At 37.0% G+C, this 27667-nt stretch overlaps 1 protein-coding gene across 1 annotated transcript in view; it reads left to right on the forward strand.

Moving 5' to 3' along the window:
* The first annotated feature begins 4422 nt into the window (after window positions 1–4422).
* The window catches only part of LOC110148006 (transmembrane protease serine 11E-like), a 54329-nt gene continuing 31084 nt past the window's right edge, over window positions 4423–27667 (forward strand). The window contains exons 1-2 of the mRNA XM_020909839.2: window positions 4423–4495; window positions 24229–24353. Coding sequence (XP_020765498.2) covers window positions 4488–4495; window positions 24229–24353 — 133 coding nt within the window. The 5' untranslated portion in view covers window positions 4423–4487. The remainder of the gene's footprint in view (window positions 4496–24228; window positions 24354–27667) is intronic.

Consider the following 27667-nt stretch of genomic DNA (forward strand, 5'->3'; position numbering starts at 1 on the left):
CAGATATATTTTCTGTTGATCTATGAAATGTTCTGTACAAAGCTGTATGGTGGTACTGTTGGGCTAGACACTTTTGTTTTTTAAAATCTGGACTTAGCCACATATATTTGACCATGTTAAAAACAGTATCTTTTTATTAAAAATTTGATTGCATAAAAAAAAGTCCTTCTTAAATGAACAGTGCAAAGTAGAGGAAAACAATAGAATAGGAAAGACTAGAGATTTCTTCAAGAAAATTGGAGATATCAAGGGAACAAACATTTCATTCAAGGGCGGGCACAATAAAGGACAGTACTGGTAAGGACCTGATAGAAGTGGAAGATATTAAGAACAGGTGGCAAGAATACACAGAAGAACTAGACATAAAAGGCCATAATGATGTAGATAGCCACAGTGGTGTGATCACTCATCTAGAGCCTGACATCCTGAAGTCTGAAGTCAAGTGGGCCTTAGGAAGCATTACTCTACAAACAAAGTTATTGAAGGTGATGGAATTCCATCTGAACTATTTAAAATCCTAAAAGTGAGGCTGTTAAAGTGCTGCACTCAGTATGTCAGGAAATTTGGAAACCCCAGCAGTGGACATAGGACTGGAAGAGGTCAGTTTTCATTCCAATCCCAAAGGGCAGTGATAAGAATGTACAGACTACTGTGCAGTTGTGCTCATTTCACATGCTAGTAAGGTTATGCTCAAAATCCTTCAAGCTAGGTTTCAGCGGTACATGAACTGAGAATTTACAGATGTACAAGCTAGATTTAGAAAAGGCAGAGGAACTAGTTTTTGTTGGCTTAAAACTCATGGCATCAGGTCCCATCGCTTCATGGTAAATAGAAGAGGAAAAAGTGGAAGCATTGACCAATTTTATTTCCTTGGGCTCCAAAATCACTGCAGATGGTGAAATTAAATGACACTTGCTCCTTGGAAGAAAAGATATGACAAACCTAGACAGCATGTTAAAAAAGCAGAGACATCACTTTGCCAATAAAGTTCCATCTAGTCAAAGCTATGGCTTTCCAGTAGTCATGTACAAATGTGAGACTTGGACCATAAAGAAGGCTGAACACTGAAGAACTGATGCTTTTGAACTGTGGTGTTGGAGAAAACTCTTGAGAGTCCCTTAGACTGCAAGAGATCACACCAGTGAATCCTAAAGGAAATCAGTCTTGAATAGTCACTGGAAGGACTGATGCTGAAGCTGAAGCTCCAATACTTTGGTCACCTGATGCGAAGAGCTGACTCATTAGAAAAGACTTTGATGCTGGGGAAGATTGAAGACAAAAGGAGAAGGGTGAAGCAGAGGATGAAATGGTTAGATAGCATCCTTTACTCAATGCACATGAGTCTGAGCAAACTCTGGAAGGTACTGAAGGACAGAGAAGCCTGGCACATTGCAGTTGATGGGGTTGAAAAGAGTTGGATACAACTTATCAACTGAACACCAATGTGACACATCTACTGTGGGTTTCCAGGACACCTAAATCCACAAATATATTCCTCCTGACTCAGCTTCTATGTTGCACAGAAGGACACAGGAAAGACAGTCCACCCTAACTCAGACACACAAGGAGGTAACTCTGAATACATTTTCTTCACATGATAGGCAAAAGATTAAGTTCAGTTCAGTCACTCAGCCATGTCCAGCTCTTTGTAATCCATGGAAGCAGCATACCAGACTTTCCTGTCCATCACCAACTCTAAGAGCTTGCTCAAACTCATGTCCATTGAGTAGGTGATGCTATCCAACCATTTCATCCACTGTCATCCCCTTCTCCTCCTGCCTTCAACCTTTCCCAGCATCAGGGTCTTTTCCAATGAGTCAGTTCTTTGCATCAGGTGGCCAAAGTATTGGAGTTTCAGATTCAGCATCAGTCCTTCCAATGAATATTCAGGATTGATTTCCTTTAGGATGGACTGGTTTGATCCCCTTACAGTCCAAGGGGCTCTCAAGAGTCTTCTCCAACACCACAGTTCAAAAGTGTCAATTCTTCAGCTCTCAGCTTTGTTTATAGTCCAACTTTCACATCCATACATGACTACTGGGAAAAACATAGCTTTGACTAGACGGACCTTTGTTAGCAAAGTAATGTTTCTGCTTTTTTAGTATGCTATCTAGGTTGGTCATAACTTTTCTTCCAAGGAGAAAATGTTCTTTTAATTTCATGGCTCCAGTCACCGTCTGCAGTGATTTTGGAGCCCCCCAAAATAAAGTCTGTCAGTATTTCCATTTTTAGGAATACATAAACCTAAGTATGGGCTTTGCGAATGGCTCAACGGATAGGAATCCATCTGCCACTGCAAAAGATGCAAGAGACTCAGGTTTGATCCCTAGGTTGGGAAGATCCCTGGAGAAGGAAATGGCAACCCACTCTAGTAGTCTTGCCTGAGGAATCCCATGGACAGGGAAGCCTGGCAGGCTACAGTCAATGAGGTCGCAAAGAGGTGGACACAACTGAATACAGCACAGGAAACCTAAGTATATAAGAATACAGGACCATATAAAGGCTTTCTTTGAGTTTCAAATGTAGATTTTCATAGAGGAAAAAAGTCATGAGGTCCTGTTAAAATGAGTCTAACACATCTTAGCTCAAAGTCACTCTGGGGAGAATGTCTTCCTTTGAATGAAAAAGTATAATCAAAATTTAAATAAAATTTTAATGTGAAGTAGAATATAGTATGTGAGGCTAGTATTAACATTTAATTAATGGAGATTTCATTTCTTAAGGGCTAGAAAACAAGAAAAGATTAATCTCATAACGTGGAAGTTTTTACTTCATCATTGTTTCCTCTTTGTTTCTGGCTGAGTTGTAATTTCAAGTGAGCAGACAGAAACATGATACTATATAGTGAATAACTTTGAGTAGATATCCATGCTTTTCATCAGTGTTATCTCTTAGTTAGAATAAAGAAAGATGAGGTGTTGCTCTCCAATCCCAAGTACAGAATGCCCCAAAGAAGAGGTTTCTTGAGTTACCGTTAGAGAATGATTCCAGTTCTTGGCAGCGTAATCCCACACCTCACTGTGGATCCCAACTTGTAAAAAGCTGCTCAGATGAGCCATTGGTTAAATGGCTGAGTAGAAGTATTCAACCATATTTATTTGCCTTCTTTACAGTGATTTTTAGAATTGGTTCCACATACCTCCTTTCTCCATCCTTCCCTCTCTCCTTTCCATGCGTATTTTTGAGAGCCCATATGTCTTAAGAATAAAGTTACTGTCAGTTAAGAATTTACAGTTTAGTGGGGTTGAGATAAAATAAACAAAAACTTCTAATACATTATGGTAAGGGTTATGATACCATGAGAACATAAAGGAGAAACACCTAGTTTACAGGAATTAGAGGAAGCAGTTTAAAGATTTTATCTGACACAAATACACAGACATTTGCATATACATGTGTCAGTATGCATTTTGAAAAACTAGATTATTGCCTTCTCAGAAATAAGATAATAATGACTGTGTTGGCGGATATGCCTGTCTCCACCAAAGGAAACACCAGTGTCCTAACTGAGGGTTAATATATGCAAACTACATGAATTTTCTAGAAGAATGGTGGCACATAATTTTGAGATATTAATGCTTTTCTAATCTTTACTGTGTTTTCAATAAATACCAAAGTAAAATTTTTATTATATGTGTGGTAGAGTGGAAAGCATGTCAAATTAGTTAAAAAAAAAAAAGGTGTTATATAACAGCTTCCCACTAGTTATCTATTTTACACATGATACTGTATATATATATATTCATATGTGTGTGTGTGTATGTGTGTGTGTGTGTGTGTGTGTGTGTATGTCAATGCTACTTTCTCAGTCCTTCCCACACTCTCCTTCCCCGGCTGTGTCCACAGTTTGTTCTCTATGTCTGCATCTATGTTCCTTCCCTGTTGTACAGCAGAATACAACACAACACTGTAAAGCAATTAGCCCCCAATTAAAAAAATAATCACGCTTATAAGCAACAAAAATCATGTCTTTGTATATATATATATTTCCCCATAGCACCTTTTATTAATAAGCAAAAATATTCTTTAAAGAAATAACTGTTATTACTATATAGAGGTATTAACTGTGATTTTGACCAATTTAACTTAATTAAACCTCAGTTTCTTATTGGAAATGTGAGGTTGAGAAAGATGATTTATTTTTTTTCTAGATTTAAATATCTGACTTTTATTGAAAAAATCTAGTTTATATGGTTTATAGTAACACTTTTAAATTATTATAATCTGAAGACAATAGCTTTTTAGTTCCCACTCCTAGAAAGTACCAGTATTATTTATGCTTTCTTGCTCCCTATAAAATTTGACTTTGTCTTACTAGTAACACAGTCTCCATCAACTAGCCAAGACCCGTCAGACTGGTTCTAGTTAGATCATCAGTGACTTCCCTCTTCTCCTTAATCCAGCCCTCAAAGTTGCTGATAGAGTCTGGATACACACACTTGATTGCAGACCTTGGTCTCCACAGGAATCCTCCCTCCTCGTCAGCAATGTATCGGTGAGTTCTCTTTTCCTTTGTCTAAAGTTAACTTGTTTAAAATGGCATGAACCACATCAAGGAATGTGTAGATCTCCAATTCATTATTTGCTTAATATGGAAAAATACTTTTGATATTTAAACTGAAATTCTGTCAAGAAATGGATTTCTCTTCTTCATATACTAGTGTTCCCTGTCCTGTTCTGTCTCATTCCAAAATGTTTTTCTATATGCACTCAAAACAGTTCAACAAAAGATAAAGATACATGGTGTTTGACAACTGTCTTTTAGTTTGTTTTGTTTTGAGAAAAATAGAATGTGTTTTTACCTTGAGTTCTATTTGTCCCGAGTCATGTTATATATTATGGAGAAGGAAATGACAACCCATTCCAGTGTTCTTGCCTGGGAGATCCCATGGACAGAGGAGCCTGGTGGGCTACAGTCCATGGGGTTGAACATGACAGAATGACTAAACAACAGCAACAATGTTATATATTATAGTACATTATGCTATATTATATACTTAATTAAAATTATACTTGAGAAAAAAACTGAAACCAAACATAAAGATTAAACTTATGCTTCTTTCTGTAAATAAATACTATAAATTTTAAAAACCATATGTTTTAAAAGAACAAGACAAATTTAAGAAGACAATGGGATGAAATTAATATAGTTGGATTTTCAAAATAAATCCAATGATGTACCTAGACACAATCAACTTCTCTAATAGAGAAATCATAATTATTTTGAGGCTGTTTTCTTTAAAAGTTAGAAACTAAATAGTAACCAGTTTACAGTGTACTAGTTTGGATTCTGAAAATTTTATCATATTAAAATTTTATTTTCTCTGAGTAAAATATTGGCATGCTATTTTTTTTTTTTAATTTCTGCTTTGAGAAGAAAATAGTTTGAAAAGTATAAAACTCCTAATGGGATTTTAAAAATGAAGAACATACAAGCTCTGTAATTGATAGAGAGTCCTACATAGCTATGAGAATTTTAATACGCTCTATATTTGTTCATGAGTCAACTAAGAGCTAGAGACATCACAAATTTAATCAGACTTTTCAAGGCTTCCTGCCTTTTTCAAGTACTTCTCTATAATCCATGATGGTTTTGTGTCTACCCTTTGTCTGCCTTACTTTTTACAATATTACTATAGAAAATAGCTTTTACTTAAATATATAATCCTATCAAACTCAAGATTCTAAATTTGATTTCAGGCTACATTGATCTGAGTCTGGACTTTGTGTAGGGGAGTTAAAATGTGGCGGGTATTGGAATGAATTTTTCTAAGTATATTCTCTAATTTGAAGCAAAAAATATTTTCAGTTCTGCTTCATCGTAGATGAAAGTTATGTCTCAACAGAAAACAAACAAAAACTTCCTGATCTGAAAATTGTATAGAAAGTGAAGCATAACTATGTTTGAGGCTGCCTAGGAGATGTTCAGTGGAGAAGGAAATGGCAACCCACTCCAGTGTTCTTGCCTGGAGAATCCCAGGGACAGAGGAGCCTGGTGGGCTGCTGTCTATGGGGTCACACAGAGTCGGACACGACTGGCGTGACTTAGCAGCAGCAGCAGCAGCAGGAGATGTTCAGAGAATGGGTAGAGTGAAAAGGGATTAAACTTATTATGCACATTTGCTGGAATAAATGTACCAACTGGAATGCTTTGAAGAAAGCGGTATATTGAAATATATAGGGAATTTAATTTTTTAACAGTGATTGTTGTAGGTTTTTATTTTTTACTGAAATATAATGTATATATAGGAAAGTATGCATTAAATATTTTTACAACTCAGTGAATTTTCATAAGCTGAACATATTTGTGGCAAAAGCACTCAGATCAAGAAATCAGCCCTCCTGAAGGCTTTTCCCTTCTTCATTTCCATTGACTATTCCCTAGGATTTCCATTCTCTACAGGCAATTTCTTTTTAAGGCCACTGGTTCATAACTGGGAAGGCAAATCAGAAACAGGTGGAAAGATTTATCAAATAACATGCTTCTTTTTTTTTTCCTCTCTTTTTAACACCAAAAACATTTTGTATTGGGGTATAACTGATTAGCAATGTTGTGATAGTTTGAGGTGAACAGTGAAGGGACTTAGCCATAAATATACATGTATCCAATTTCCCCAAAACCTTACTCCCATCCAGGGTGGCATATAACATTGAACTCTGCTACTTTTTCTTTAAGCATATTTCTAATATGCTTCTTCACTACTTTTTCACTACTTCAGCTACAAAGCTCCTTCATTACTTTACCTGTTCTAAATGAAAACCACTATTTGTCAACAAAGGTCCATCTAGTTAAGGCTATGGTTTTTCCAGTAGTCATGTATAGATGTGACAGTTGAACTATAAAGAAAGCTGAGTGCCAAAGAACTGATGCTTTTGAACTGTGGTGTTGGAGAAGACCCTTGAGAGTCCCTCGGACTGCAAAGAGATCCAACCAGTCCATCCTAGAGGAGATCAGTCCTGGGTGTTCATTGGAAGGACTGATATTGAAGCTGAAACTCCAATATTTTGGTCACCTGATGCAAAGAGCTGACTCATTTGAAAAGACCTTGATGCTGGGAAAGATTGAGGGCAGGAGGAGAAGGGGATGACAGAGGATGAAATGCTTGGATGGCATTACCAACTCAATGGATATGAGTCGGGTGAACTCCGGGAGTTGGTGATGGACAGGGAGGTCTGATGTGCTGCAGTTCATGGGGTTGCAAAGAGTCGGACACAACTGAGCCACTGAACTGAATTGAACTGAATTTTAGAATTTAAAAGTTAGAAGAAATTCAGATCAGGTAAACATTATTCTTCAAATACTATTGTTTTCTCTAAATTCTGATTTTATACTGTTCTTTGAACATGAAGAAATCAACACATTACTTTTACAAAAAAGTACAACAGAAGGTTAAAGAAAACTTTTTCAGGTGTAAGTTTACAGGGAAGATATTTGGGAAGAGAAGAATATATTTATTAAATAATAATATAATATATAAATATATAATAATATATTAATATTGATGGACATGTCTGCTGACTATATTCACCAGCAAGCACTGACAATCAGCAACCACTGAGAGCAGACAGAATTTATAGACATTAATATTTCACATGTTTAGACAGATGAAGGTAAACAGTACTATTCAAATGAAACAAAATGGACAACTTTAATTTTTATTCAGTAGGATAAGCATTATCTCTCAGCTTACAACCCATGGATCCCCTCCATTAAATTCACTGGGTACTTATTAGAAGCAGAAAAGTCCAGTTCTCATTCAAGAATTCCCATGAATCTCTGGTTGAGATATGGGAATTGTATTTTTAAAAGTTACACAGAGTCATTCTTACTTACTGTAAAGAACTGATACAGTGTAAAGCCATAAAAAGAAAGGAACTTTTAAGACAGAAAGAACTTAAAGTAGAAAGGAAATAGGTCAGCTATTAAAGAGGTGGCCCTTTGGTTTCTTTAAATTGGTATAATTATATCTTAATGGGAGGTGTTCTCTTCCCGGTCACCTTTTCCTCCAAGGGAGAAGAGTAGTCATTTACACAACATAGTGATGATTAAGGAAGTGAAGATAATTTCAGGATGTATGGGAAACTGAAGGGTGGATACAGGCATAATTTGGGTAATCTGTGTCTGACAGAGAGGGTGGTCGTAGTTGGGTTAAAAATCTGTTTGCTTGTAGGGAAAAATCTCAATGTAAAATGAATCTAGCAACATCTTCCTTTCTGCCTTAAATTTAGTCAACAGAGAGTGATAATGAAGGGTGAGGTGTGGGTCCTGAGATGCTTTATGATGGTGCCCCCAGTGTCTAATGCTTTGTGTCAGTTCTCTCTCAGCCGAGATCAGCCCTGGTCCACGTGACAACTTTTAATGAGTTCTCATTGTGTACTAAGTTCTTTGTGGAGGAAACTGATTTGTTGCACACCTATATTATGTATTACACCTTTTGTAAAATGCTATCTGATTTAATTTTGACAATCCTTTGAGAAGCTGCTATTATGATCTCTCCTTTAAAAGATGAAATAATTGCAGCTCAGGGTTGGTGAGTGTTGGATTGAGAAACTGACCTTGACCTTTCTGGCTCTGTAATGTATTATTTTTACTATAATACTGTTTATTGTGTGTAGGAAGCTAAAAGAAGAGTCTTTGGAAAATTTGCTTTCTAACAGAGAGATGGAAAATATACACATATACATATACGTGCATGGAGAAGATGTGTATGCATGTGTAGGAATACCTATTTATATATTGTATAGCCAAAGAAACAATACTGATTAATATTAAAGAATGGACATATATACCAAAGGAGGAAGGAAGGTGGCATAATTTTATTTTCACTGATTGATTTTTAGAAATGTTTTGAAGAATTCATAGACAGTCCTTACTTAATTTTATTAAAATTGTCTCTGTATTGAAACAAGACAATGTGAACTAACTTTTCTGTACTATCTCAAAAGTGATCAGCATTCAATTATATCATTGTTTTCTAAAAAAGACTGCAACATTTGCTATAGTGTGAAAGTTCATCTTAATGCACCATTTCATGGAAGAAACTCATTAGTCTGTAATAACTGTAACTCTCTAGTGAACCTTTGTTATTATTCATTTTTGTCTGCTTTCCTCCAAAATATCCTTGTTTCAATATAATATGCGAATAAAGAGAAACATTCAAAAAATAAAGCGACACCACAGCTTTCTTGTCAGCGCTGAGATTTATAAGTATGCCTGATGCTTTCATCCTTGAGGATGGGGACACCGGGCAGTTGCGGAGCAGATCTAAGACTGTCAAGCGGCGATACGAGTGTTCTGTCTGCATTTCGTGGCTTTCTCAGGATTAGAGTTTAGAGGAATTCTGCTAAGTATGTTTCAAAGTGCATTCCATTCGACATGCTCTCATCAAAGATGGTGGATGAGAATTTTGAAGAATGGTCTCACAGTTTCAAGCATAATTTGAAAGCTTTGAAATGAGTGGGTTAGAGCATAGGAAATTTTAAGAGGTTGAGAGAGAAAAGTGGACTGCAGAGGTACCACGTCATGCCAGAACCTGCAAGCCCAGTTTTCTCCTATGTACATACATGGCCTGCATGATTGAGAAATTTCTGAGAATTTTAGAATAGAAACTCCAAGATGATAGAAATAAACATGATATTTGTCAACAACCGAATAGAGAGAAATGCTTCCTGTCTACCAGCCTCAGAGACTATCCATAGACTAGAAGACTATCCATTGAATGATAGTACTGTTCCTTGAAAATATAACTTTTATATCTTTTGACACATGAGACAGTTAAGTCAGCATAGCAGTAGCACTACTGAGGTAGATAGAGGAGGCATTGTGATTAAGAACCTACATTTGCAATCAGACCAGGGTTTGCAATCAGATAGTTTGGATTCTAAAGTATCATATAGTAAGTAGTAAGTAGTAAAGTCGCTCAGTCGTGTCCGACTCTTTGTGATCCCATGGACTGTAGCCTACCAGGCTTCTCCCATGATATTTTCCAGGCAAGAGTACTGGAGTGGGCTGCCATTTCCTTCTCCAGAGAATCTTCCCCACCCAGGGATCGAACCCAGATCTTCTACATTGTAGGCAGATGTTTTACCATCTCAGCCACCAGGGAAGTCCTAAAGTATCATATAGTCACCATTAAATTGTGTCTTGCTATCTTTCATCTGAAGATGTCAGATGATATCTTTTTTGAAGCTGCAGAAGCAGATACAGAAGGATTTAGTACTCTTTAAAGTTGAGCTATGAGTCAGTGCAGAACAAAGTAATAATTGCCATCATTTGTTTCACATGTACTGTGTGCTACCTACTGTTCTAAAATATCATGTGCATTTAATCTTTATGAAAAAGCAATGGTTATATTATTATACCCATTTTCTAGATGAGGAAATTGAGGCTTAATCAAATAACAATATTTGCCCAGAGGTGATAAATGGCAGAACTGGTAATTAACCCAGGTCTGTGTGTGTGTGTGTGTGTGTGTGTGAGTGTGTTAGTCGCTCAGTCATGTCCAACTCTGTGCAACCCCATGGACTGTATAGCCTGCCAGGCTCATCTGTCCATGAGAATCTCCAGACAAGAATACCAGAGTGGGCTGCCATTCCCTTGTCCAGGGGATCTTCCTGACCCAGGGATCAAACCTGGGTATCCAGTATTGCAGGCTGATTCTTTACCATTTGAGCTACCAGGGAAGCCCTAACTCTGGTCTATCTGATTGCAAACATAGGCTCTTAATCACAATGCTATGCCATCCCCACAATGCCTCCTAATCTACCTCAGTAGTGCTACTGCTATGCTGATTTAACTGCTTCATGTGTCAAAAGATATAAAAGTTATATTTTCAAGGAACAGTGCTATCATTCAATGGATAGTCTTCTAAGTAGACCTCTGAGGCTGATAGACAGGAAGCATTTCTCTCTGTGTTCTATAAATTAAGGGATACCACAGTCAAAGATTAGGTAATTCACATGTGATCACAGGAATGAGTGAGTCAGTCAATACTAAAGATGGAATCTGTCCTCACAGTTCACCTGTGTACTGAGTCCAGTGTTACCAAGTAGAAGAGTTAAACTAACACAGGTGTCTACCTGACCCAGGAGATATTATTGTTGCTGTTGTTATTATTGCCATTTGAATTTGTGTAGAAATGTATGGACTTTAAAAAATTGATCATTGCACATTAAAAGCTTATCAGGTCATAGTAAAATTCAGAAGATATATATATATATATATGTATATATAGTAGGATATATAGGTATATACATATATATGGATGTATTATATATGTATATATGTTTTTATACAAAATTTCAACATATATTCTTTTTTTTCCAACATATATTCTTATTTGACACCTATCAAGAACTGTGAGGCAGACAATTTTAATATGATCATGATTTTACAGATAGGAAAACCGAAGATTAGGAAGACTGAGACTTCCAAATCTCTAAGTGATTGGTAGAACTGGAGTTTGAGCATACATCTCTAACTCTGGGCCTGAACTCTCTAATACTCCCTGCTGCCACCACCACATCATGATCCCTGGAATCTCAAGTGCTCTCCTGGTTGTACTATGTACTTAGTCGCTCAGTCATGTCTGACTCTTTGCAACCCCATGGACTGTAGCCCACCAGGCTCCTCTGTCCATGGGATTCTCCAGGCAAGAATACTGGAGTGGGTTGCCATGCCCTCCTCCAAGGAATCTTCCCAATCCAGGGATCGAACCTGCACTGTGGGTGGATTCTCTATCATCTGAGCCACCAGGGAAGCCCACTCTCTTGGTTAAGCAGAGATAACTTTCCTTGCTCTTTAAATAATTAGCTTAACCTTAGTGTCCCAACTTTCCTAGTCCAGAAAATAGCAAAGATAATAATAATACATCTAAAATATTTCAAAGCAATCTTTCAAACCTTAAAATACATTCAAGTCATAATTAAGCACTTGGATATATATTACTGGATCCAACAGCAAAGCTAGATTTGGGCTTCCTAAGTAAAGTTCTAAAGCTTTGCACTAAACTGGATACTTCATGGCTGACCATTGGCTTGATTTACAGATTTTTAGAGCTAGACAGCTCCAAAGATGAGTACTTTTACACATTTTCTTTACCAGTTGAATCCTTTTTACATACAGGTCAGTTCAGTTCAGTTGCTCAATCATGTCCACCTCTTTGCAACCCCATGGACTGCAGCATGCCAGGCTTCCCTGTCCATCACCAACTCCCAGAGCTTGCTCAAATAATGTCTGTCAAGTTTGTGATGCTGTCCAACCACCTCATCCTCTGTCACCCCCTTCTCCTCCTGCCTTCAGTCTTTTTCAGCATCAGGGTCTTTTCCAATGAGTTAGTTCTTCACATCAGGTGGCCAAAGTATTGGAGTTTCAGCTTCAGCATCAGTCCTTCCAATGAATATTCAGGACTGGTCTCCTTTAGGATTGACTGGTTGGGTCTCCTTGCAGTCCAAGGAACTCTCAAGGGTCTTCTCCAACACCACAGTTCAAAAGCTTCAATTCGTCAGCATTTAGCTTTCTTTTTTTTTTGTCACTCAGCTTTCTTTATGGTCCAACTCTCACATCCATACATGACTGCTGGAAAAACCATAGCTTTGACTAGATGGAACTTTGTCAGCAAAGTACTGTCTCTGCTTTTTAATATGTTGTCTTAAGTTTGTTATAGCTTTTCCTCCAAGGAGCAAACGCCTTTTAATTTAATGGCTGCAGTCACTATCTGCAGTGATTTTGGAGCCCAAGAAAGTAAAGTTTCTCACTGTTTCCATTGTTTCCCCATCTATTTACACCCAAGATTCATGTAAACCCCTGCTGTATGGAGCAGTGTTGCTATGGGTGGAGTGGGACTAAGACTTGGAGGACTTACCTGCTCTATCATCTCCTTATCCCGTCAGGTACATGAGGAAATTTGAGGGATTTTTCAACCTTCTTTGAAAGCAAATTAATTCTTCATTATGAAGAAAGAATAATGACAAAGCCAGCATTTGTTGACCATGTACTGTTTACTTGTCATGATGCCAATTGCTATATATGTGTTATTTCATCAACACTTAGAAGAACCATACAGTTAGGTTCTATCATTATCTCTATTTATAGTAGGGGAAATGTAGACCTACAGAGAGTACCTTGCTTGCAGCAAGTGAGAAGTAGAACTGGGCCTAAACCCAAGCTGTTTGACCCCAAAGCCCAGACCTATATCCACTAAACAAGAAAATAGAAGTTACTTGCATAAAGTCATAGAACTTGTTACAATGAATCTTAAGTGGAATCTTGGTTTCCTTATTTATTAGCATCAGACTTATTACTTGTATCTCAAAATTGTGTGGCCAGAGAATACTAAGTAAAATACTTTATGTACCTCTCATATATAAAACTTTCAAGGTAATTAGTAAATATATTTCTTGAATGTCCTCTTGTCACAAAGATAATTACATTAAAAAAATCACAATTTACCTTGGTTGCAACTAATATGTTTTGCATAATAGATTAGTTCCAGTTCAGCTATGACTGATAGAAAACTTAAAGTGTCTTATATAAAATGTCATTTTATTTCAGTTTAATGTAAGGCAAGTCTGGAATTAGGCAAGTAATGGCTGATAGGGAGATTCACCAAGTATTTAGGAATCCAGGTTTCCATTGCTGTGCTGTCCCAGGAGCATGAACATACAGCCTCCCAATCATGGTTCAGTGTGATTGCCTGAACTCCAACTAGCACATTAGGATTCTGCCCACTGGGATAGAGACTCCATTGGTAGAACTTAAATCCGTATGGAGACTCGTGAAGAAGGGACACTCTTCTAATTTCCAGGGGGCCATATGTCCAACCAGAAGTCAAAGATTCTACAACTAAGGAAAATATTTGGGATAGGCACCTATGAGTCTCTAGCATAGACATGATAAATTTGAATGATGAGAGATATGTCCTGCTGTGAACAGTAGGCAGATAGACATATGGGTATGAAGTTTAGACAAGTGATCTGCATTTATAGATTTGGTAGCCATCAGCATTTAGATGTGAATTAAAGCTACAGACATTGGTGACTGAAAATATTTAGTTTTTTGGATAAGATAATACTTTTCTTATATTTTTAGAGTGTTAATTTGGACTATTAATTCTACCTTATGAATCTGAGCATATTTCACTGCTACTATACAATAAAAATACATTAAATTATAACTAAGTTAAGGTGAGTATATAATCCAATGATTAATTTTACAAGTTCGTGTTCCATCCAAAAGTTAAAACTCAATACATCCACTATATTATAGATCAGCAATTGGTGCAGGAAATTCACTAACCAAGAATTCCACTTTTGTAAGAATAATATAAACATTAACAAAATCCATACATTTTCCAATTCTTCCTCATTGTTAAAATAATTTATATGGGTTTTATTATGTACATAAACTTTTAGATTTTCTAAGGGATTCTTCGTATATGGCATACAGTGCTTGCCAGGGAAACAGCCATGAGGACACCAAAGAGTCAGCACATGTTCCAGCTGGCACATTCCAATTTTAAGGCCCATCAAGATTTGCACAAAATGCAATTTTACAAGTTTGGGACTTTTAAAACTGGCTTAGGATGTAAGTAGTCAATCAACTTCATGACTTCCTCATATAAAACTCAGATTATTTCAAATGACTTGCAGACCTGTAATTTGACCATGCCAAATAATCTGGCTTCAGCCAGCAGAAAAATGATACGTGTGAAAAATTATGCTAAAGTTGATTGCTTAGCAAATTGTGAATTTTAATTGTAGTAATGTTGAACATTTCTTAGGTTATTTGAGGTATGGAACACTAGCTTTGGTGGAAACTAAAGCATATGTAGATCAATTAAAATCCCAAATGTTTCCTACGAATGAAGAAAATGAGAGCATATTCAACATCATTTAAATTAGGAATTACGGGTTGCTGGAACTTCTGGGATGTTGAATTTGCTCTCAGATTTCTCATCTGAGAAACTTAGCACTTATATGAAAAGACCTAGTTCTTAAATAAAAGATCTAATACAGAGACACAGGTCACTGGTCTTTCAGTTCAGAGTTATTTCTGCTACATTATGTGAACTGCTATAAGAGGCATCTAGACAAAGTCATGGGAAAGATTTGGTAGGAGGACATCTAAAGCTACAAAAATTCTGAAAGTCAGTACTGTACATTAGCAGCTTCAAGAATGTCTCTGGCTCAGGTTCCTTAATCATTGTTTTCTTCTGATACTCCTGCCAAAATTACTCATGCACTCCCTGTTGATGCTTATTTTTCTTCCACATTTTCAAATGCATACAATTCCCTATGGCTAGCTGCAGTGATGTCTCATCAACATTTCTGTGTGAAATCGCTGCTTTTAAAATTGCCTACTCAGGTCATTTTGACTTACTATGTTGACCTGGAAAGAGTTTAAAGAAAATAAAGCAAATATTTTACTGCAATTAAGGACTAAACTAGTTCATTTTATAAGAATATAGACCCATATCTAGTTACTTAATGTGATTTTTAAATTTTTGTACCCCATCTATCTGTGACTATAAATTTCTAGAGGTCAGGCAGACTGCCAACCTAAATCTCAGTTTGTAGTTTCCTGTGCTACACCATATCTGGCTGGGAACTTAATAAAGAGATGGTTGATAATACAGTTGAGATCAGAGACATTCCTTACTGTTGAATTGTCATTAATGCTTATAAAATACACATGTCCAAAAAAAGTCTGATGATATCATACGTGTGATCACAAATTCCTTTTAACGTAGGCAGGATGAAAGATATTGTCACTTGAGTTTTATGGTCAGTTAAATACAAGAATCATTAAGCTATGGGTTTTGCCTAAGTTAAACTATGGGTTTTACCACAGTTAGTGGTAGGGTTTTCTGTCTTTTCCAACATTTACTAAAAACTTACTATTGCATTAAGTAATACAATGCTTCTTAAAAATTTACTACTGCACTCAGTAAAACTGTATTCTTATGTCTATGATTTTAATAACTTTTAGCTTCTTTATAATGTGAAAATGCCACACAGAGCCATTTCAATAATTAGTGAAGTGTTGTTAGATATTTTAAAAAATTATCTTAGAGCTTGATATAAATAATTTCACATTGCTCCCCCCACATAAAATTGTTTTCACTGAATAATAATTGGTGCTATTTTCCAGTATTGAGGAACATACTAAGAGTATTATAAAACTCTTAGTTTTATAATAAAAAGAGTATTATAATTTTTGTTTCTATGCTAAGAATATTATGGAGAATATTGTTCATGACACTACAGAATATTCTTTCTATTAGAATCTAAAAGAATTGCACTGCAGCTGAATAAGTGTTCAGGTTTTAGCTTATGGGTACTATGAAAAATGTACTTGAACAAGGTTTATTTGTTTTCCTTGTTTTGTTTTTGAGTTGGCCGCTAGAAAGCTTCAAATTTTGTGGTCTGACTTATGGAAGTATCCAGATGGGGAATTATGATAAGTAGTTTTAGTACTATTCTCATTTTGTGTTTTCACTTTCTTCCTGCATCTCTAAATAAAACCATATATAAATGCAATTTAATACTATATATGCTTTAATAATTATATAAATGTAAGTATGTATCTACTGGAGTGGGTAACCATTCCCTTCTCCAGAGGATCTCCTAGACCCAGGGATTGAGCCCAGGTCTCCTGCATTGCAGGCGGATGCTTTACCAATTGAGCCGCCAGATGAGCCCATATATTTTTATGGGGGTAACTTAGGTCAATCTAGAACAAGGAGGAATATAAATAAAAACATTTATAATAGAAACAATGAGCTTCCCACCATTTATCTTGGTGCTATAGAAAGAAAATGGAAACACCTGTCTAGAAATTAGATTACTACTTTGTTATGACTGTAACTTCTCTTTGAGAACTATTTATAGTTATTATTGTAGGAAATGAACACATAATTCAGTCCAAGGGTTGGCTGATGCTATCAGATAATTTATATGTATATTCATATAACAGTGTACACAACACAAACATGTTATTTGTAACTTTATAAGGAGTAATGCATTGTATTTCTTAAAAAAAAACAAGACATGGCAATGAAAACATATGATCCGTGAACATATATTCAAAGTTTTAGTTCCACCTTGGACATTTTAATAGTTTTGTTCTAATTTATAGTAAGACTCTAATCTCATAATTGGAGATCTCACCAGTAACTGTTGATACAAGTCTTCCACAAAGGACAAAGCATCCGAAGTATTTGTGTGGGCGAAACAAGCAGTCACACTCTACGATGTAGAGAAATGAGCTAAATATATAATAAAACCTGAATCAATATTTATCAATTGATTTTTTTTTCAATTTTTTTTTAGTTGATATTTTAAAACTGAAGCACTGACTTAGGGAACTGGTAATGTCAAAAGTTGCATGCTTAGTTGTGTTCAACTCTGTGTGACCCCATGGACTGCAGCCTGCCAGGCTCCTTTATCCATGGGATTTTCCAGGCAAGAATACTGGAGTGGGTTGCTGTTTCTTCCTCCAGGGGATCTTCCCCACCAAGGGACCGAATTGATGTCTCCTGCATTGGCAAGCGGATTCTTTACTTCACCACTGAGCTAGAGAGGCAGCTATGGGGTCGCAAAGAGTCCGACACCACTTAGCGACTGAACATGAGGATGAGAACGTCATAAGGGACTATGCTGTTACTTCATCGTGGTATCTTAGGCTTTTGTTTTTTGTTTGGATATCCTAATTATGTACAGACATTTACCCCAAATAATATATGTCTCCTGAAATTAATGTCCCCTTATTTTAATTTATCACTTTTCTGTGCTACGATAATACTTTACAGTAGATAGGTAAAATCACAGTTGGAAAATTATACATTTTAAACAGGTAAAATAAACATATTAACCACAAAGTTTAATTATTACATTAAAGTGTTTTATGAAAATCAGGCTTTACTTAAATAGTAAATAGTCTTCATAAGGACTGACTTATCTTTTTCTGTGTGTAATATTCCAGTTTGGTGTGTAAGGCTGAGGCAGACCAGAAGTGCTATGAAAGACAGGAGGTTGAAACCCATACTGTGGTACTGACAAATGGTCAGTTCAATTTGGAGTAATCAACTTCTATTCAATTCCCTCTGTGAATGTATCTTGAGCAGCAGAGTGGTCAGAGAAGAGAGATAAGTAAGGCTCAGACATTATCCTCAAGGGAACTCAAAACGTATATTCTGATGTGACACTTAGGGGTGAATAAAACTTACTGAAGCGGAGGAGACTTTTCTGAACTGAATCTTATGTATACAGAGGCATCTATGATGAAAGCAAATACAAACTCTAAGTTACTCTATACAGGAGGCAGCAGGAGCAAAGACCAAGAGGCAGAAAGCTCATGGGGAAGAAGGAGAATGCCAGGCCAACTGAGGCCAACTTGGATTTCAAGTGGTTTCAGTCACTGGCTCTATCATTTCCAGAAGAACAGTGTACTATAATAGACAATGATTTAGAGATTAGGGAAATAAGCTGTAGGATGAGTTTTAGTGAGAATTGTCAGAACAAGGTCAGTGGTAATGGGATTAGAGACATGTTGCATTAGACTTGCCATGTAGTTGAGACAAAAAAATGCAAAGATTATTATAAGTTCTCAACACAATTAACACTGACTTGTAGGACAGTGCTTACAACAGCCATCAGTAATCTATGGCCCAAGAGCCAAACCTGGCCCACCATCTGTTTTTGTACAGTGTGTGAGCTAAGAATTACAGCTTTTAAATGGTTGAAATGAATTTTTAAAAAAATATTTTATAAGTGAAAATTATACAAAATTCAAATTTCAGTGTGCAGAAATAAAGTTTTATGGAACACAGCCGTGTTCATTTTTGTATATATTAGCTGTAGCTGCTTTTACACTACAATGGCATAGCTGACTAGTTGCAATAGAAATCCAGAAATCTGCTACAGTTTCTATGGGACCTTCACAGAAATTTGTTAAAGTTACTATGAAAGTGAAAGTGAAAGTTGCTCAGTCCTGTCAACTCTTTGAGACTCCATGGACTATACAGTTCATGGAATTCTCCAGGTCAGAATACTGGAGTGGGTAGCCTTTCCCTTCTCCAGGGATCTTCCCAACCCAGGAATCGAACCCAGGTCTCCCACATTGCAGGAGGATACTTTACCCGCTGAACCACAAGGGAAGTCTGCAGTTACTATGCAGCCTTCACCGAAAACTTCGCTGATCTGTGGCTTAAGGAGTTAATAATGTTTTGGGATCACCAGCTTTATAGACACTGTGCACATGTTCATTCAAAACAACTCAACTGGACTGAGCAGATGAAACATTCCAGCTAAGAATATTAGCACTAATTACCCTTACAGAAGGGGCTTCCCTCATAGCTCAGTGAGTAAAGAATCTGCCTGCAATGCAGGAGATCCAGGTTCAATTCCTGGGTCAGGAAGATCCCCTGGAGAAGGAAATGGCAACACACTTGCCTGAAAAATCCCATGGGCAGAGGAGCCTGGCAGGCTACAGTCCATGGGGTCACAAGAGTCGGACACAACTTAGTGACTAAGTCACCACCAGCCTTACAGAGACTGGAGAGCGAGTTCAATGTCCTTTATTAATCAGTCCATGGTGGTAGTTTTACATTGGCATTTGTTTTGGTAAACTTTCCTTTGCAGCACTGTGAGCCTTGTCGTATGTGTCTCCAATGCTTGCCATGAGGTTTATTTGCGGTAGTATAAATACCTTTTTCCCCCTCACATTTTTGTTAATGCTCCTGCTTTTTTTATATATATTATTCTAGAAAATGACACATTAAGAAGTGATCATGATAATGCAACTCTGGACTTGTCTTCTAGCAATTTGGGACTTATAAAAATATGCCGTGCTGGGCTAAGTCTCTTCACTCGTGTCCAACTCTGTGCGACCCTATGGACTGTAGGCCACCAGGTTCCTCTGTCCATGGGATTCTCCAAGAACACTGGAGTGGGTTGCCATTTCCTCCTCCAGGGTCTCTTCCTGACCAAGGGATCGAACCCAAATCTCAAGTCTCCTGCATTGGCAGGTGGGGTTTTTTACCACTACATATAACCATAATTTTTTGCCACATATATTAACTATATTTTAACTGCTATATTCACCTGTTACATTCACTGTCCAGTTAAACATGTCCTCAGTTGAAAAGAAAAATCTTAGAAAGAAAGAAATTTGATACCACTGAAGTTATTAGAATTTATCTAGTCTATCTGAAGGTGGTTTTACATGAGGAGGTTCAGATTATTTTCAACAGATCCCAATCATAATTGGACAAGGGTTTATGTGCAGGAAGGGGTTAATTACACAAGTGTCTGTTGATATGTAAAATAGATTTATTCCTCCATTTTTTTGGAACACATTCCCACTACATATAATTTGGAGCAATTCAACACTGAATCACTTGCTGAGAGAACAAACAGAACAGTAATTAAGAAACAGGGTGAATCAGTTTGAAAAGCAATGCCATACAGGGAAAGGAAGAGATGTTTCCAATGACAAAATCTCGGTAATATGGTCACTGCCATTATTATTAATAATTAAAATAATGATAATAATAATTCTTACTATTTGTACAATGATTTTCTACTTGGAAATCCAGATGGGAAGGGAAGGGAAGAGATGTTTCCAATGACAAAAAAATCAGGAATATGGCCACTGTCATTATTATTAATAATTAAAATAATAATAATAGTAATTCTTACTATTTGTACAATGATTTCCTGCTTGGCAGCTCAAAGTAATAAAATACTTCATCATTTCTCTCTCTAAGAACTTATCAAGTTAGGAAGGGACTGTAGTTCTTATCCTTGTCTTTCATATGCAGAAAATAAGGGAGAGAATGGAATCTTCTGGTATCACACTGTACAATAAATAAGCTGGTGGTCAGAATAAAAAACACACTCTCTTAATTGTTTATTCAGAGTGTTTTTTTTGGATTCTCTTGGTTTATTCTATGCTATCCCTATTATTTCCCTCAAAGCCACCAAAGACAGAGCATCTCTAAAATAGTTTTGAAAGGTGGGAGAGAGGAACAGAAGACGCAGTAGTATCTCAAACAGGTTAGTGATAGGAACTCCATGAAAAGGCATGTATATTAATGCATATATATGGAATCTAGAAAAAGGGTACAGCTGAATCTATTTGCAGGGCATAAATAGAAATGCAGGTGTAGAGAATGGACATGTAGACATGGGTGGGGAAAGGAAAGGGTAGGACAAATGGAGAGAGTAGCATTGATATATATACACTATCATGTGTAAAATAGTTAGCTAATGGGAAGCTGGTGTATAGCACAGGAAGCTCAGTTCAGTGCTATGACCCAGAGAGGATTGGGTGGGGAGGATGGGAGGAAGGTTCAAGAAGGAGGGAATACATGTACACATATAGCTGATTCACTTTGCTCGGCAGCAGAAACTAACACATTATAAAGCAACTATACTCTAATCAAATTTTTTTTAAAAGACATGTATAACTGTCCTACTAAGTTTCTCTCTCTCTCATTTATTTGAAAGCCATCTCCTTTTAAAAAGAATCCATCATAACATAAAAACTACATAAGTTAAAAGTTGCTCACTTACTTTTATTTCACTTCTTACTATTAAAAATTTTGTCTTTTTCTAATGTAGTTCTCTGCACACACATATGTATTTTTGTTATTAACATTTATGAAAGCCAAACATAGGATGCATATTATTCTGCAGCATTTTTTCATTAAAATAATTTATTGGCCTTTTATATGCTGATACAGGTAAATACTACGTCACAAATTTAGTGGCTGCACTTTTAAATTTTCTATCTCGATGAAAAGTTATTGTAGAATAAATATAACTTCTGTCTTATATTTCACAATTTTATGCTTTCATTTGATGATTATATCAATTGTTTCCTACAATTATAAATTATATTCTTCTTCTGGCTTGTGTTGAAATTGGTTAAGAAGCCTTTCCCTCCCCACATTCCCTCTATCATTTTGCTTGTCTGCTGTGCATATCTCCTTTCTTCTGCAACAAGTGAATAGCAAGCATTCAGGGATGGAGGGACAGGAATCAGTTTATAAGCTTCTCAAGCACGTCTTCACATAAGAAATATGCAGAAGTGCAGAGGTCTTTTTATACTTCAGTAATTGTCATTCTAGGAACAGGTGTTTGGAATCCCACTTAAAGGAGAACTGGAGATGGAAGAGACTGGGGAGAGGAAGATAAAGTTTCCTTGGCTATAGCCCCATGGGGAAATGACAGAACCAAGGGAGGAGACCAAGTAGATCCCTGGAGCCTTCACTACATCCCAGTGACTTCAGCAGGGGCAGAGGTCTCTAGTGATGACACTATTGACTTCTGTGACAGTGTTCCCACTGAACAGGACATTGAGACAGAGTCAAGATGGGATGAAGGTGTGCCAGCGACCAAAAGGATTAGACCACTTCCTAGTCCTGTATCAAGCTCCCCTGGTGGCCCAGTGGTAAAGAATCTACCTGCTAATGAGGAGATGTGGGTTTAACCCTTGGGTCCAGAAGATCCCCTGGAGGAGGCAACCCATTCCAGTATTCTTACCTGGGAAATCCCATGGACAAAGGAGCCTGGTGGGCTATAGTCCATGGGGTCACAAAAGAATTGGATATGACTTAGTGACTAAACAACAAGTCCTGAACCACCAGGAAATGGAGTCCCCTTGATTTCTGTAAGCAACAATTATTTACTGTAAAATTCTTCACAATTTTCAAGAAGTTTTCACATTCAAGATTTCATTCAGGGTCCTACAGTCAACCATGTGCTTTCGACAGTGGGTGGCCTGTCACTTATTGCCAGATGGCGGAACTTAGTTCAGGGTCTAAATAACTTGTCCAAGCTGGTAAGGAGAGTTGGACTTGGAATTCTCTTTATTATGAATCCACCCCACGTGGTCCTCCAGGATAACCCTGTCCTTTCCCCAGTTCTCATGTACCAGACTTCTGTGGAGATAAGAACATATGCCTTGTTTCTACCAGCATGATAAATACCCCTAGAAATGGAAAATAACATCGTGATTCAACAACTGGGCCCACTCTGACTTCATTTTCTCTAACTTTTGAGTTTGTTTAGAAGCTATTGTAACACAAGGGAATGGTAACTTCACTAATCAAACAAAAAGCAGGTTGATCAGCATTTTTCAGTAACTTATTTTTGAAAGCAGAACAAATAGGAGCGGTTGAGAAAGTTTTATGCAGAGGGGATTTCCTGCAGCATTGCTGAAGTTTAGACGTAAACATCAGTTCAAACACTCTGGCTCTGTAAAAAAGACCTCTGGTTCTTTTCTAGAGTTACGTGTATCCTTGAAGTTTATTTCAGAAAAATATTATGAGAATAGAATTAGTAGCTTTGCCTGGAACCTGATATGGTTCAAGCTGTAACATATATCATGTGTATGCTAAGTTACTTCAGTTGTGTTTGACTCGATGGGATCTTCCTGACCCAGAGATTGAGTGTCTCCTGTATTGGCAAGGAGGTTCTTTACCACTAGTGCCACTTGTGAAGCCCAAAAGTTTAGGATTTAGGGAGTTCCCTGGTGGTCTGTGTGTTTAGTCATTCAGTTGAATCCAACTCTTTGTAGCCCTTTGGCCTGTAGCCCACCAAGGCTCCTCTGTCCATGGGAGGAATTCTTTTCCAGGCGAGAATACTGGAGTGGGTTGCCTTTTCCTTCTCCAGGAGCTCTTTCAGTCCTAGGGCTTGAACCTGCATCTCCTGTGTCTGTTGCATTGCAGGCAGATTTTTTACTTCACTGAGCCCTCAGGGAAGCCCTAATATGTATCATAGGCCATTTAAAATTCTATGATGGAAACAGGCTTTAAACATTTTCATAGCTTGTGCAGTGCCTAAAAGTAGCTTGCATGTGACCACTCAGTAAATCATAGCGAACTCTTACACTGCACTTGCTACATGCTAGGCACTGTTGTAGGCACTTGACCTACAGTAATTCATTTAATCCTTAATGATAATCCTCTGAGACTGGTGCTATCATTATCGTCTTCATTTTTTGAGCAAGGAAACTGAGGCACAGAGAAATCAAATTACGTGCCTAAGGTCAGGCAACCAGAGCCAGGAATGGCTTCAGCAGGGATTGGGGTATGTTTTAAACCAAAACAGTACTCTTCCTTCTGAGTGTCCTGAATTAATTCCCCAGGAATATCTGTTTCACCTAAGGAGTGGGTGTGGTGTATACTATAATATAATCCACCCATTTGCTTTCTTTTTCAGGTCATCTGTGGTGAGAGCCAGGAAGACGGCTTGTCTGGAACCCTGGGTTATTGGCCTCATCACCTTTATTTCCTTAATTGTCCTAGCAGTGTGCATTGGACTCATTGTTCATTATGCAAGATACAGTAAGTATGGGTTGCCCTGGCATCATGTGATTCACCTCAAATATTTCCCGATCTACATTTCTGTTTTGATTTGCCTCAGGCTTATTCATTCATTACCATAGTTTGTTCACTGGATAGTTCAAAAGGATCTTTATCTGCCTGTTACTCATTTAATCTGCACAAGCCAAGGAAGATTCTTTCTTCTATCTTTGATGTAGCAATGCTTCCTGCTGGGAATATCATGCTAGTTTTCATATTCATCGACAAGCAATAATCAAGTCTTAATTATGGGAAAACCATAGGAAAAGTAGAGTCCAGTGTTTGGCGAGGTTTGAAGTCATAGGATTTTAAATCATCTTGATTTAAAATAACTCCAACTCATTGAAATCCTGACAGCTCAATAAACTATACAATCAGAGTTTATAGACTGGTAGGCTCTATTCTGTACTAGTAAGTTGGAAAAATGCTTATAGCAGTATATGTTGAATAAATGTCTATTGTCATTATTTTAAAATCATCTTGGGATATATTGCAAGTGATTAAAGAAAATAGGATATGCTGAGAAGGTTAATTATAAAGAGGTTCACTCTGTGGTAATCAGGTACCTCCCTGTTAGATGAACCATGAACTCTGCTCTGTTATTAGAAAAGTCCCCAGGGTACTTCAGAACTGTTTTTCCAGGGCATAACAACCCGTCTGAAGTTTCCTTCTTACTCTGTCTCAGGTTTTAATTAGTTGACTCCACTTTGACCTGTTGGTTTAATATCTCCCTTAGTGACTAGATAATGCTTTGATATTTAAGACCCTGTAACCAAAAAAGCTAATCACTTGATTCTAATTTAATTGGGAATTTTCAGAAGTTGCTTTCCTGTGAAGAAAGATGGTGATCTGTAAATTGGTTGTATTCTGGTAACAGACACAAATCCAATCTTAATTTCCTAAACAAGGTGGATTATTTCTGGGAAATTTAAAGAAAAAGTATTTAAAGATTTTTTTTTGAAGGGGGGATAGAATTTGCCTACATGCAGATCTTTGAATTTGTAGTATCTACATTTCAATAATTTCTCTGGAACATGTTTTTAATATAAAAAGAATAGCTAAAATGATTTTTATAATTCTATAGCTCTGTTCTGAATATGCTGAGTCTCATTATGCTGCAAGCATCATTTTTCCTCTCCATGGATGTCTAAGACTATGTTTTAAGCACTTTTGTATTTCTAGAACTTAGCAAGTTCCTGGCACATGTTAGATAATTAACATTTGTTGAACACTGAATGATGAAAATGAATGAATCATACCTACGATATTTTCTTAGAAAATATTTAGGCTTGTCTGACTTAACAAGGAATTCCCAGTAATGTTAGGGATCTCATTACTTTAGTGAGAGAAAATTTTCCTTAGTACTTCTCCTTGGCCTCTTTCCAAGTCATGTATTATAAAGCTTACAAAGTTTACTCATATGCATAATACAATAAAAACCTGATAATATTTCTTCAGTACCCTGTTCCTATATATCCTATTGTTGGGATGATCATCTGAGTAATATGGAACACACAACTTCCACTGCCCACACAATTCACCTGAATAAATAGTGATTGTTATGGTATGTCTTGCTGTCATATTTGTCACCTATCTTCTGTTTACAGATGTAACATAAAAACAGAGTAGATAAAGCACATGAGCATTTACGAGCTGGCATGCCTAGAGAACCAAAGTGAGCCAAACAAATCTATTGTAGAAACAGGCAGATTAAGATGGAGATGATCAGGCTTGGAAAAACACCATTTTGGCATAAAACCCAGGCAACATAGAACTGTGTGTGCAGTTTGTGTCCGGTGGCCTTTGGGACTATGTTTCTATCCCTTCAGTAACTTGAATAACAGCAGTATGTCTCCTATGAACATCATTGTGGGTTATGGAATCACCTACAATGAATAATTTCTTGTTAGAATATTATCAGCAAACTCACGTTCATCCTTATTTTTCTTACTTTTCTGTTAACACTCTCTATGGTATTTTTCATCAACTACATGTGCCATATAGTTCTGTCAACTGGAAATGTGTTTTGACACCTAGCAACATATTTGACTCTAACAGGCAAATTAAAATATTGAGTATAGTAATTTATTTAGTTGTAGCATAAGAAATTGCTGATATTTGACCATTTTTAACCTGTATAAATGGCAATTTCAAATAATTCAACCTAATAATTTTTTTAAAAGTCTAAGGGTATAGAAGATTATGTTCATCTCTTCTTTAGAACCTTACTATTCAATGTGTGATTTGGTACCAGCAGTATCAGCAGAACCTAGGGGCTTGTTAGAAATGCAGAGTATTGGACCCAGCTTTAGACTGAAGGTAAACTGTTGGTCACTATTTTAATATATTAAAACTCATACTTCAAATTGTGTATATTGTGATCTGTTTGCATTTCAGGTCACACAGGCCATTCAGGGCCAGGAAAGCAGGAAGGAAAATTCTCCCTAGACCCTCACTTAGGTGGCAAATGCTCAGGAGAGCTTGACCATTCAGCGCCATCCATCTCCTTTACAAATCACTACTCCCTCCCCAGGTCTTGTCCAAGTCTGACCAGTGGCTTCCCTTTCTATCCCAACAAATCCTCAGGATGACCAGAATGATCTGGTAGAGTCTTTTTTTTTTCTTGATAGCTCTCATACGACTAGAAATTTCTCCTATAGCTTCAGTGAGTGAGTTTGGTTTTTTCCATTCCAAGAAGCAGTGTATCATGAAAATGTGTGCTTTGGGAGTTAGATCTTAGTTTGAAACACAGTTTAATCTTTTCTGGCCATCTTATGTTGAGGTTGGACAAATGCATGTACGTTTTTGAGACTACAGTCCTTACTGTTAGATGTGGATAACATTGCTTTCTTATGAGGGTTATTTTAAACTGAGTGAGACATGTGAATATGTTAGGGATACAGGTGTCTAATGTAAATTTCTTTTCTCTCTGGTGTTTAAGTGAGAGAAAGAATGAGAAGCAAGAGAGAAACTGAAGTTGAATGAGGCACACTCCATTTTCCTATTATAACCATACACAACAGTCTTGGTCACCGTTGTATTCCTAATGCTTGGCACAGTCTGTCGCACAAAACATAGTCAGCATTAATATTTCATTGAAAGAATCTTCTGAGCTCTGTGCTTGCTTCATGTAAAGGAGAGTAGAAGAAAAGCTATGCTTCATTAACTCTTCAGCAGACCAAAAACTTGGGCTGCTTGAACTGGATGCAGAAAGTGGTGACACTGGCTAAAGAAACAAAAAGAGCCAATGCCTCTGGCTGGAGGAAGAAAATAAATGGAGAGCCAAGGGAACCAGG

Source organism: Odocoileus virginianus, chromosome 29, assembly GCF_023699985.2.
Source record: "Odocoileus virginianus isolate 20LAN1187 ecotype Illinois chromosome 29, Ovbor_1.2, whole genome shotgun sequence".
Classification (NCBI taxonomy): Eukaryota; Metazoa; Chordata; class Mammalia; order Artiodactyla; family Cervidae; genus Odocoileus; species Odocoileus virginianus.